General features: G+C 33.8%; 1 protein-coding gene across 5 annotated transcripts; it reads left to right on the top strand.

Moving 5' to 3' along the window:
* Window positions 1–16: 16 nt before the first annotated feature.
* LOC110447519 lies at window positions 17–9,190 on the top strand. 5 transcript variants are annotated; one of them, XM_021493280.1, is made up of 4 exons: window positions 17–207; window positions 1,184–1,269; window positions 3,539–3,711; window positions 6,491–6,578. In XM_021493280.1, exons 1-3 carry the CDS (start codon window positions 109–111, stop codon window positions 3,702–3,704), a joined length of 351 nt encoding a protein of 116 aa, XP_021348955.1. In that variant the 5' UTR covers window positions 17–108; the 3' UTR covers window positions 3,705–3,711; window positions 6,491–6,578. The 5 variants fall into 5 exon arrangements, with proteins under 5 accessions (XP_021348955.1, XP_021348954.1, XP_021348952.1 ...); XM_021493279.1 differs by lacking the exon at window positions 3,539–3,711 and having other exon boundaries at window positions 6,491–6,804; XM_021493277.1 differs by lacking the exons at window positions 3,539–3,711; window positions 6,491–6,578 and adding an exon at window positions 6,016–6,484.
* The last annotated feature ends 4,947 nt before the right edge of the window (window positions 9,191–14,137 follow it).

Below are 14,137 nucleotides of genomic sequence, written 5' to 3'. Positions count from 1 at the left end.
TCCGTTTCTCTGCTCATGCGTGTTACTCTTAGTTACCAAAAACGCTTTGGGGAAAGACTGGCAGTTGGGACATCACAAAAAAACAAGTTCCAACTGACTTAAGCAGTCATGGCAGAGTGTGCTTTCCATCAAGAGGCGCGAAGGCGCCAGGCGAACCTTGATAGGCAACAAGAAGCAAGGAAAAGGTTTATAGCTAGACAGTCGCAGGTATGAAACGAAGAGCCAACATTGTTATCTGTTACAGCATGTTTCAGGCTATGACCACTTCGTCTGTATTTGACGTCCATATATATGATAACAAGAGTAAATATGACCTCATTTAATACCATTTTAAATCCTTTTGACTTATTTATTGTTCTTAATAAAATATGTGGTTGTAATCAGTGTTTACTCAATGGCACAGTAGTGTCAGTGTGTGCAGTGTTTCTTTTTTCCCCCTTTAAATTTCATTGCGTTTTCCCTTTCCTACTACAGTATGAATGATACAGAATATTTCTTTATTTGATAAAATTTCATATATTATGTTTGCATTTACTGATGGTATCATGTAATGATGGCTTGACAGTTAGTTGAAGGACTTGCTTTTTGACATATCACTAAACATTATGATGACAATGGGAGTTGGGGTTTTTTCAATGCAGAATGAAAAAATACTTCATGATTATGTATAATGATTTTATGGTTAAGTAGTTAGAGTTTAGGATTAGGATTAGCAGTTACGTTTAGTAGTGGTTAGGTTTTAGGGTTAGTGATAAATGCTGCTGATTAGAACAATAATTTCATTTATGTTAAAAAAGATAACCAAACTTAATTAGCACTAAAATATTTATCAAACAACTATATATTAATGGAAAAGATGTATGAGGTTTGTGAATTTCAAAGATAAAACAATTAATGAACTCTTTGCATTTCCTGAACAATTTGATAATATTTACATGTGTGTGAGAATGAAGAGAGATGGTAAAAATATTATCTGTATGCGAGTCGTACAATCTGTGGGGCACAATAGATAATTTTAACATCATCATTCTATGTGACAAGCTTGTGTAATTATTATAACAGTAAATGGGACATGTCAAAGATCTTTGGTCTGTGTTTTGTTAAAAAGACCATTGTTATTGGCCGTGTTTCTTATTTTCATTTTCTTTACCTAATACTGTATATTAATGTTTGCTTTGCCCAGAACATGAGTGGTGCACTGGATCCAAACCTTTCAGGCGGTAACGACGCTATAATGTTTTCAGGAGCTGATAATTTTGACACAAAAAGGTGTGTATGAATAGTTTATTACATTGAAATATCTTCTCATATCGTCTTAAAATTATATGGTTATAAGCTGTCCTTTTATCTAAAAAAAATAAGTCCTCACTTCTGTCTTTAATTTCTTTAGAAATAAATCAGACTTTGCTTTGGAAGTAATTCAATGTAAAGCAGATTCATGAGAACGATTCCAAATTTGAAAATAAATCTATTTTTAATATTACATTAAATTGTGCATGAACATGTGCTATGATAAATGATAAATATATTTCTCAGAATTTTGTAGATTATTTCACAATATCAGTTTAACTTTGTATGATAATTAATAAATACATGTTGATTAAATGTAGAACTCTTAACATCTTGGTAATGTTAATTCTGCATGCAAGCATTAACTGTGTAGTTGTAGGTATTCATTTTTGTAGTTAAGTTCCATGTTTGTTTTTGTACTTTTAAGTAGAGTTATATTAATTAATGGAGAGTGTGAGATCGTTTCATCCTCACCTTGCCAAGTTCAAAAATTATTCTTATTACTTGTGCTGACCATAAATAGTTTGGGTTGGCATGGTAGTTTTGTGGAGGAAGGGAAGTTAGCAGTCAAGTTGTCAACTGAAGTTGTGGTATATAGTGCAGTAGCTATAGCTCATTTCATTTGACAAACTGGTTGTTATAGGGGCAATCAGTCATCCTCTGTACCAGCTGTACTGTGTATATGTTGTTGCTATACATCTCATGTATCTAATGTCATAATATAATTTTACATTCGAAATAGAAATTCTATCAATACATGACCATTTACAGATCAACTATCACAATTACGTCTTATCTCACAATACACCTTACTGTACAGCACATCATTTACAAGGACACTGTACTGAATCTATAGTAATACTGTGCAGCAGTGAATCTATGCACTATCACTGTACTGGAGTAAGCTTTCACAGAAATATTTTACTATTCTCACTTCTCAGTATGTTGCTATGATGCTGACTCCAGACAAGTTTTTGCTTTGACAAATATCTAATGCTACCTCTGCTAAACACTTTTGGATGAAGTCAATTGTTTTCTTTTTTTCTTTTGAGTACAACAATTTGATCTAACATGTGATTCTTCCGATGATCACAATTAATTTAGTCTAAATGAAGATATGAAAACTTTTGACCACAAAGAAATGAAAGAATGCAGGTACTTTTTCAATGCCTGACTCTTGTTGTTTCCAGAATATATCAACAATCCTGCACTAAATCCAAAAGATGTGTTCTTCCTGTTTTGCCATTAGGCCTGTTTTGCCATTAGGCCTAATTGTAACAGCTAGATTTTGTGAATTAGCAGAGCTAGGGGTAATGGCTTTGCTATCAATTTTCAATCCATGTCAACACAAATTTCTATCATATATAAATGTGTTCAGTCTCCTCCTATCTAAGTTACATCCAGTTTACATGTCCTGCAGCTAATTAACTCTGTCATTATTTACCTAAATATGTGAACTTAATGGTGATCAAAACATGACTTGAAAAAGCCTGCTGACATATCTATAGCTTAAATATGAATGATAAATGTTCTCCATTCTCCACTCTCTAACCTCCAACCCCAGTTGACAGGTAACAGAATGACACAAAATAGAGAAAACGTAGGTATTAATACAAGAGTGCAGTTTTTAAAACATTTTGAAAAATGATTGCAGGATTAATATTTCATTATTATAGATTCCCTGTGTTGGAAAATATGTTTGCAGGGACTGACATTTACATCTGTATAAACAGATTTTGCTAAGGGAGATCCAAACTTGTACATGGTTTTGTAACATAGGATTGTAAAAGAACTGTTGTTCACTCGTTAAATTTTATATGATTAGGATGTATCAGAAGCCCCAGGTTTCCAACCATTACATCACATTTCTAGATCTGTATGAAGAATTGTAATGTTAATACCCCAAGCTTACTGTAACCAAAACCTAACTGTTCAGCACTCCATCACAGTCTCCCCTTCCTCCAGTCAGATATATAACAAGTACTCATTCATGATTCAACATACCATGCATGATAACATTTGCTTTGATTTGACATAATTGATATGAATGTTATAAGCTGACATTTGTCAGCACTCTGTTCATGCTTTTATAATCCTAATTCATCATCCCATTAATAAAACACAAACAAAATCTATATATATATAGTACATCAACTAGATTTTAGAGAGTTATTTTGATTCCTTTTTTTCATTTCCGATTTTATGGATTTTTACTAAAGTTATTTTCTTGATTGTGTTGCTATTTTAGATGCAGTAAGATTGCACTGCAATCACACAAACCAGAGGATGGTGTGGTTTTCAAGGAAGTGGTTCATGATCCTAATTTTATGTATAGATCCTTGAAGGAAAGTGGTTGTGACCCTTTACCCCTGCATGTTGATCCAATTTTTAAAATAATGTACCCAGGATTCTGAAAATAATGTACGTGCTTTAAACATTTATGCTGCTAATAAACTGTTACAATATATTTGCTTGCATAGAGTAGCTTATAGTTGTGGTATTCAATTCCTATATTTGCTTCACTTTCTATATATGGGAGTATCTAATATATATATATAATCCATTAGTTTTCTTCACATTTTTTTTTAACTTTTCAGTCCTCAAACTAGCTTCTAATATTTGTCACATTTTTGTAGGTCTTTATTAAAGTTTACCACCTGTTCTCAATTATCATTCATAAGTCATTTCACTTTAGGTAACTGATCAGTATTGTTTTTTGATGAAAAAGTGAAGACTTCATGTTTACAATTTTTGTAAAACTAACTCAGTACAATGTGAGTGAAAACTTGCAAGATAATTGAATAATTAAAAAAAAAAAATGCCTTTTTCATTTGTCATACTTTAGTCATTTACATAGTTTTGAGGACACTATTGCCTTACTATGAATATCATAATCAATAATCTGTTCTGGTTCAAGAGAGATGTTGATATTTAAACTGTTACCTATGACAAGTCAACTTAACATTTATTTAGGGAGCAATGCCAATCTTGTGTTTAATAAAATCATATGTAAGATGTCACATCTGTTTAATATCTGATATATTTGTGTATATAATGATATGATATATCCTATATAATACAGTGTTGGATAATCTCATTAAGTATTTCAGATATTATAAAAAAGATATATCCCATAATTTTCTTAATAATATACATTATATGTATAACCAATAAAAATACATACTAAATCATTTAATGAAACACATTTTTTTTTTTACATTACTCCTTGAATAGATATAAGCCTGTAAGATGACTGGTCTTGTAGTTCTAATGATTGTTGAGATGCCCATTTGACATGGTCACTCAGACATAACTTTTAAATATATGCTTTTGGGAGAGGCAATAATAAATCCACTAAATCATTTTTTTTCTTTTGTAAAAGTTTGAAATGAAATTCGGTTTCATAGATTATAAAGTCAAACACACAATGCAGATGATTCTTTCATGCATTTTCACAACCTTGAGCATGTCTTCACATGTTCTACCTCTATAAGTAATAGGTCTGTAGGAAAAGATTAACCCTCAAGCACCGTTAACAGATGGAAATTAAACATAGAACTTTTCAACAGATTTTATTGAATCAACAAATAGATAAAATTTCTCAACTCGCAGCAGTCTTTTCTAATCCACCAGATCTAGGTGGCATTTGTATAAAATGTAATAGAAACAAAATTGATTCTTTATAGGCATGTTTGGCAAATAGGGTATATGTAGGGAAATAGGGTATATGTTCATATCCTGTATTGCAACAGACACATAGATGTACAAACTAAGTTTGTGTAAAACGTGGTTTAAGGTCTACCGCTATAATCATGAACACTGATTAAGAATCTCTGACACTGGTGCAATACTGAACTTCATCATTTCACAAGACATTTTCTCACATTAAGATGTTAAACACAGATTCTACTTGCCATTTCTATATTCAATATTATAGCCCCATTTTAATATCTCCCTTCTATTGTAGTTCACCCATGCTTACCTATAGTTCTGCACTATTAATCCTTATTTTTCTGTAGATATTATTGTACCCAGGTAGATAAACAGCCAAGAGAGATATAGTAACAAATATATATTTAAAGCAGTACATGTAACAGTGGTTGTCTGGTAAATTTACCACATGTCTGATAATACAGTAGGAATACATTTTCTTACACATTTTTCCAGGACTTCTCCATAACTGTTTTATGTTTGTCTTTTTTTAAATGGCACAGCTATATCTTTCTTATTTGATTCAGACTTAATTCAGCATAAACCAAAATCAATGAGATTTATTGTTGGGATGGACTGCACTGGATGAGATACACAAAAGTAGCTGAATTTGGAAAGGTGTATTTGACTTTAAAGGAAAAAAATATACCAAGTTACTCAAAACATTTCAAGATTTAAATGTTTTGCCCTTTGAAATTTGCTTATGGAATGAGGTTATTGGTGTGGTTGGGTATATCGGTGAATGGGTTATGGGTTATGCAATTTGACCACCTTAGTTAATCTAAATATCCATACACTACTTATTTATCATTCAATGCTCTTACAAAAATACTACTAAAGAGAAAGTTAACCATGCTTCTAACGTGTGTTTGTGTGTGAGCATATGTTGTTTGGTGCGCCCCAAAAACAGTTTGGTGCTAGTGCTTGTCTGTATTATATTTTAACAACTAACATGTATTGGTCAAAGCAAATGTCAAGCTTTAATTGTATTTTTTCTGTGTTTACAAATTGCAGGCCAGTTCTTGAAATGTTTCGGGTCAACAAAGAAGGTTTTAACAATCGTTATCGAAATCGAGAGAACATGGCACCTCATGTTGATAGGGCTTATCCTGTGATTTATCCAGGAAAAGATAACTGTGATTACACTAATGACATCAACCGGAATAATAGAAAAATGAATGCCATGCAAGAAAGATACGATATTACTCGTCGAGTAAATGGAGATTTTCATGTGCAAGTTTTGTCGGAAACTCCCCCGTGATTTAGCAGTGTGCGGATCTGTGGTGTATCTCATCCACGGCAGTACAAGACCATCAGCAATCATGCACGTGTTCATGTTCCTTGATTCTGTGATGTTTCTGTAAACGTAGTTATCACTATTGCTGTAATCTATGTTTGTGTTCAAATGGATAGTTTGCCAAACAAGATTCAAGTATCTTTTATTCAGTGTTGAGGAAAATCCAAAGAAATTTGTACAATCTTCTTTCAGGGAAAAATCTTGTCACGACACAAATGCAGTTCCAAAGAACTTGCTGCATGAATTGTCAACAAAGAAGCTTGCTAACACTCAGGAACAGAAATCCGATTCTCAAAAGAAAAGGAAACAACGCAAATTAGATATAGAGAGGGACCAAGTTTACAAAATTTTACATCCATATGAATTCTAAAAGACCTTCCATTTTTTTTGTTTATTTTTCAAATATATTTATTGTTTTCTCATTTTTATAATTGTTCTTTACACTATGAGGTTTGTTGATCCATTAAATGGTGATGATCATATTGGGTGCTACATCTGTAAGATAGTATCGTTTTCTATTGTTTGTGTGCAATTGTGGGAATACACGGAGTACTATTACTGCTAAATGTATTGTTTTTGTTTGTCTCTGCTCTGAATATGGTACGCTCATGCATGTTCAGCTGTAAAATGGTCAGGAGTACTTATTGGACACATATCTGTAGACACTACCACACATTATTATACACCATGGAAGTAGTGGTTCCCTGTCAAAAAATAGACAGCAGCTATATTCATGTACAGTTGGAAGCTGGTTGGGGAGTATGATTGGTTTGCCCCTTGTTAATAGTTTCTGTTATAAGTTTAGTTATTTTTGTTATATTAGTTGTTTTTTTACAATGGAAATATATTGCTTGTACTTTCAGCTTTCTACTTAGAGTAGAGAATTATGACTTGGCTTTAATCTCTTGTTGAAACTCATCGTAGATTAATGTGTTTCAGTTCCGGTGATATGTTGGAACCCTCAATGCACAGAATTTTTCATAGGAAAGCTGACAACAATCCAGAGGATAAAGTTTACCCATTACTACATCCTCAAGGATATGTTAAAAAAACAACTCAAAGAGAACTTCCTCCTCGAAAACCACACTTCAAAGTCTAGGGTTCATTGCTGTCAAGGAAATGCTTTGAAATGAAGGAAATTGGTTGTCAACATATTGAAGTTTTTAAAACTGGAAAAAGTATACTTTAGGTTCGATGTATGAAAAAAAGGAATCATACAAACGTTCATACCAAATTTTCTGTATTTCATAAGCATTACTTCCTGTGCACTTTTTGTTGATATGTTTATACTAATATTTTTGTTCCGTTTATAAACTAATACATTGTACTGGTATGTTATAGTACATTTCAGTTTTAGAATCAAATACCTCATCAAACAAAACCATAAGTTATAGATACTGGTAGAAGAAACGCGTCAAATTCAACTATAAACTTTTAAAACCACATACAGGAATAAGAACAATTGGATGGGGACAGAAAGGGACAAAAGGCAGTATGACCACAGTCGTAACGGCCCTCTGTTAGACAGCACCTGGCACAACCTGCGCCGACAGCTGTTCAACATAGGAATGGTCACTCCCATTACCACCACTGGCAAACCAACCAGCTTCCAAGACTTGCAGCAAGTCCGTGTGCTCTCCCCAAAGAGATAGGTTCCATCTATGTAACCAAAGACCATAAGACAATATCCTAACCAAAATACTATTACCCTACAGCTGCTGAATATTTGTACAATTCTAGAGCAGAGCTTTTAATGTTATTTTCAAATAATCTTTGAAGTCATTATTTTCACCTTTACACAGTAAAATCCCAGTTCACCTTACCGTATTCCCATGTCTTATCAGTATTAACGTTTACGCTGTCACTTGCTGTTGTGTTTTTGTTTTATAGTTTCACAGATATATATATCAAAGTTAATGCTATTTATAGATTTATATGCCTGCACATTTTTATCGAATATTTTGGTTGCATTCTTGCTTTGTTATCTTCATATTGTTAAAATTTATCACATTTATAGTCAAGACCAGGTGAGGGATTAGTTAAGAGAGAGAGAGAGAGAGAACATGAAAAAGTGAGAAGGATGAGGACTAGCAGGAAATTTTGTAGTTTCGTTTTACTAGATATCAACCGATATTCATTTTTAATTTTAATATCTGTCAGACACATCTGCTGGTGTTGGTGTTTATTTAAAATTTATCAAACATTTTTACTGGTGTATGTTTACTACTTGTATAAACATTTTTTTTTATTATTTTCAAAAATAAACACTTTAAATAATTTTGCATCCATTTTCAGCCCACCCGAAATGGTGGGGTACTAGTCTTTAGGAGGGGTCTATGGAGTGTGAAGGGGATGTCAGTGTGACAGATCCAAAATTTAGAGAGATGAAGTAGATAGATCGCCTTTTTGAGGTAAAGCTAGGGAGACCTGAGAGATTTCTAACTATTAGAGTGGTGATATGAGAGAGAGAAAATAAGTCTGGTGCTGTCTTATAATTCAGAATCTCAAAGGGCTTTTATGTAATTAGTATCCAATACTGTTTACATACAAAGATGCATGATGCAAAGTTTTCAGTAGTAAATGTAATTAATTACATGTTATTTATTTCCTCTGTTGATTTTATATATAGACTATACAGAATATATTGTAAATGTTAAATAAGAGAATGTTAAGATTGGTTTGGTTCCTGCAGCCAGCAATGTTATCCAATGTTACTGTGTTATTCTGGGAATTCACTAAAGTGTATTGTATTTAGTCCATAGTCGCCTTTATACTGACACTATTTGCTCAAAGTTGATTAGATCATCAATATATCTATACACACTATTTATTACACGGCTTTATTGGTGTGAGGTGTCTTGTGTTAAAGGAATATTAAAAACTTAAATGTTGTTATTATGTTTCCTGTTATTTGTTAAGATTATAAGATACCTGCACACTCTAGGTATCCTGCTATAACAGTTATTATAAGCACTATACTGATTTCTCCCACGACCGCTATAGGTTTCCTAACTCCCGACTCTTCTGGGAATTCACTACTTCTTCTTCTTCTTCTCTTCTTCTTCTTCTTCTTCTTCTTCCTTCACAATCATGTGCATCATTCATAAGTTGGTAAACATTTTTGATAACCCACTAGTGGGTAACACTGGGTTTTTATTGGTTAATCTTCTCTAATTATGATGTCAAGTGACAACTCTTTGCAATGTCATCTTCCATTGTGACTTCATCGTCCATGGCAATTGTTTCCCCGATCAGCAACAAGAATAATGCAAAAAGTCCCCAAACTTGTGATGGCTGATTATCATGTTTCTCCCACACCCACTTGGTTTACTCGCTCGAGCTCACGACTCCTTGGATAAACCTATCCCCCGCCCCCCCATGTTATCATGTGTATCTAACTCTTATTAGTCAATCTTCAAATTGTAAGACACTCGGTAAACCTCATGAATATTTGTACAATTTTCAAATCAACTGAATTGAGTAAGATGAACATGATAATCAACCATAAATCGTTGGGGAACCTCTATATTACCATTATTAAAGTGTACAAGCGATAAGCAATCCTGGCAGGCTGATATGGGCACCTCCCGAACTTATCCCAATCTCATAATTTCAGAATGAAGGGATAACATATAAACGTGTTGGCCCCCATCTTCAATGATTGCGATCGTCATTGGTACTTTTGCATTGAATACACAAAACACTAAGTTGGACCCATTACAGGAATAATTCACAAAAACAATATGGTAACTCGACTAGGTACCAACAGACTACAATAGAAACTAAAAACTAATGTGGAAAATAGCAGCTAGGAAGACGCACAAACACATACAAGAGACCGATCACACATGTATCTCTCACTAGTCGTTAAACTAAATAGGGTGCTGAAATATCCCCTGGGACAGCGAATGGAGACCATGGTGTTTGCCTTAATTATATTTCATATTGACAGAAAGTATTAAAACAACAAAACCTGGTAAGATCAGTGGCAGAAACGTTTGTACGATGTTTGCTTAAAAATGACCTAGCGAAATGAGGAACATGATTTTTCATGTAATTCGGGAATGCATTATATATATATATGTGCATAGCAAAGAAGTTGCAGTCACAAACTGTATACTACAAGACACTTGTGCATGTATGTATACGTTATAGCGAAGGGGAAAGTTAGGGCTATAACTTGTGAAAAAAATGATTTGTGTGAATCATTATATGATACATGTGACACTTATGAAATTTCATTATATTCGCGGTTGTAAACTGTGGGACATGTTGCGCAAATAATCTAAGTTGCAAAGGGCCACAACTCTTGTACAAGTTACCGCAGGATCCCGATGATAAAAAATTTAACAACATTCGTTAAGAAATGTGATATTAGCTAGTTGCGCTTACAAGAAAGTGCAGGTGTTAACGAGTGCTCCACTTTGTGTGCACCTAATAATTAAGTATAGAATGTTTTAGCAACTCAAGGGACGAAGGCAAAACTAGCCCCAGTTATACAGATGCCTTTAAACGTCAAGTTTGACTTGTGGCTCCTGTCCTGAGGGCGAACTTGCTTGGAATGGCAATATAGCGTCTCCGGCACCCATCACGGTGTCCGTCTTCCATCAAATAAATGTATGATGGTCACCAACGATCTATTGGTTTATGTTCACTGTGTCTATTATCATTAACTAAAAAAGCTATAAACAACGGTTACATGTAAGAAGGACAAACTGGTTAAAGGTATCAAAGGAAAGAAAATTAAAAATCGTTAATTTAGGGAGTCCTCTTTATTCATGGGAGTTTGGCGCGATTCATTGTCATTAAGTTAATAAAATATCAACTAGCTGTTTCCTTTGACGGTATATACAAAAAAAAAAATTAAAAAAAATATATAGTTCATGACAACGACTGATTAAAAATATTCCACGCCTTTTCCCATCAATTTCATTTATACACAAAACAAAACACTCAAAACCAGGAACTGTGGTCTGGAAACCCACTGTTTTCACTATATCTCACTGGTACATAAAAAGGTACAATCTGTTATTTCACTAGCTCCTTTGTCAGTATAAAATATATAGATATCTGTTAGGAAGTCATGAAATCAAGGTGCGCTAGTTACTCCACTATACCTGGTATACAGGTATATCTACGATGAACTTTAGTTTGCGGTTAGTTAAAAATGCATCGGTTATGCAATTCACTATTCATCACAATATTATGTACACTTCTTATTCTTTTTAATGTGCATGGCTCTTACTGGGGCATTTCAGGGATGGCTCTCGTTTTAAAAACAGGTTAAAACAGATTCATACTCTAAAATGACTGAATCAGCTGTGACCATAATGGTGGCAGGGAGTGTCGGCTGGGAGGAAGGAGTCCTGGTAACTCTTGGTGTTACAGTAAGGCTGAAAAATATCTAACTCTTGGTGTTACAGTAAGGTTGAAAATATATCTAACTCTTAGTGTTACAGTAAAGCTGAAAATATATCTAACTCTTAGGATGACTTTATTTTTAGGGAGAACATCAGTTTGTGTTTAAATATATGTTGATAAGCTATGCCTTTGGGTTACAGAAATAACATATGGAGCGTCAGAGTATGATAAAGTCTTACTTCTATTTTGTTTTAAGTTATACATTAAATTATTTGATCGACCATAAATAAATAGGAAGCAAAGAAAGTACGAAGACGTTGGAGTAGCATATTTTATTTGTATGGTACATTGTTACAAAAGGGTTCTTGCAATAAGGTTCTTGCGATTTCCAATTGATTAAATGGCAATGATTAAATAAACATTTTTTTCAGTAACTATAAGTTTCCCTCTAGCTTGTAAATATATAAAGAATTTGTACATGACTCTTTGTGTCTGTTTAATCCTCATACGTTTTACTGGTATAATGCTATTATTTGAGATATCCTTGTCCATATGAATGTTTTTAGTTCCTATTCGATATCATATATTTGATGACATAGAACAACTTAAACCTCAAACATTTTGCTAAAGTATGTCCTAATTTGAAGCTATAGCTCTCCTTCTTACGGTTACTGATTGAGACTATATATCCATGTCGATGTTGGTCGAAGTATAAGGAAATTATTGAGAGAAACAACAGAACGTGTGAATTATTTAATGTGATTCATATATTGTATTTAGGATATTGTACTGAATTTATTATTTTGCATAATGTGTGTTATCATTTATAGCCGGGATAAGTAACCTTAATAGTAAGGTACCGCTGGGCGGAAAAGCGTCACGGGTAGACGTGCACGGGGTGAGCTGTTTACAGCGACAGATATTGTTTCATCGAAATACTACGGCATGTGGAACAGGCACAGAATACAGACTGAGCTTCGCAGGACGCGTTAGCAGTCTCAACTAGTGCTACATGGGAAACATGCGTTGGCAAACATCACATGAGCGACATAAACGGGTAACGTCTGCTTGGACCCCAGGCCAAAAGAACTCCGCCAGAATCCTGCTTGAAGTTCGTTTCGCTGCAAGATGACCGGACATTATCGACTCGTGCGCAAGCTTCATGACCATTTGACGATACTTCACCGTGCCGAACAGCTGTCGAAACATTGAGGATGGTGGAGATGATTACATACACATTATCTCAACGCTACTACCAAATTGTTAACGTGGAACAAGCTTCGGTTGTTGATCCGGAACAAGAAAAACTGAGAGAATGGATTACAAAACTATGATGAAGGTTATATACAATGAAAGACAAATAAGCATTAAATATATACAAGACACCCTCATAATCTCACACACTCTCTCCAACAAAGTAATAGATTGCCTATGTAGATTCAATCTTTGCAAACAGCCACGTCAATGATGGATACAAAAGTTCCAAGGAACCACAACAAAGTTCCAACAACAGTCACTGAATCGTGACTCAGCTCAATCCAGAGCCAATACACATTGCCGGGTAAACGCACTAGTGTCAATGACACGACAGCACACCCCAACGGTTGATTGGTTCTCAGAAGCACAGTCGCTAATAAAGTCGCCGACCTTGGCCTGATGATGATCTTCAGACATAGCCCTCTAGCATAAGATCTGTCAGTATATTTTTTGTTGTTTTATTTTGATATCTTTGAAAATAAGTATGTTACAATATTTTATAGTTTGCTACTATAAGAAGCTATTATTGTTATTTTTTCTTCCATTTTTAAAGGACCCCATTTGAAATAAGCCACTTTGTTGCTTTTATGGGTAATCCTAGATAAATGGCACTCACCACCACTCCTATTAAGCGACCTATTTATAACTACCTTCATTTACTAAGATAGTCTGTCTCATTTTATAGTAATATCTGCCTTTTTTACAGTGTATCAGACTCTTTTTTTTAGAGTTTTATACTCTGTGATATATGTCAAGGATTGAATTAAAAAAAACTTTTATTAGGACAGATCTATTATTATTCTCAGTCTTATTATAAAATACTCTTTTTTATTTACAAGCTGCATTGTGATCTTTATTATATGTTTTATTCTAAATTGTGATGTCTTGTAACAAGAAAACATGGCTATTTTCCCTGAATAATTATTATTATTATTAAGAGTAAGATGAAGCATTTATCCGTAACGGAAATTAACAAAGAAAAAGAAAAATCACATAAGGTAGTAGTAGTATAACAATCAAAATTCTAGGTTATCTCCCTTTAATGGGTATAGGAGTATAATCTTTATCTAAATCAATAGATTTAGTCATACAGGCTTATAAACAAAATACGCTAAACATAATTTGGCATAATGTGTTATAAAGCCAAACGATAGGATTATAAACAAAATACGCTAAAGACAATAAAAATAAGAAGGGTCGGCGTGGTCTCAAATGATGCTG

Source organism: Mizuhopecten yessoensis, unplaced genomic scaffold (genome assembly GCF_002113885.1).
Source record: "Mizuhopecten yessoensis strain PY_sf001 unplaced genomic scaffold, ASM211388v2 scaffold3453, whole genome shotgun sequence".
NCBI classification, from domain to species: Eukaryota; Metazoa; Mollusca; class Bivalvia; order Pectinida; family Pectinidae; genus Mizuhopecten; species Mizuhopecten yessoensis.
This window is presented reverse-complemented; position numbering and strand designations above follow the sequence as displayed.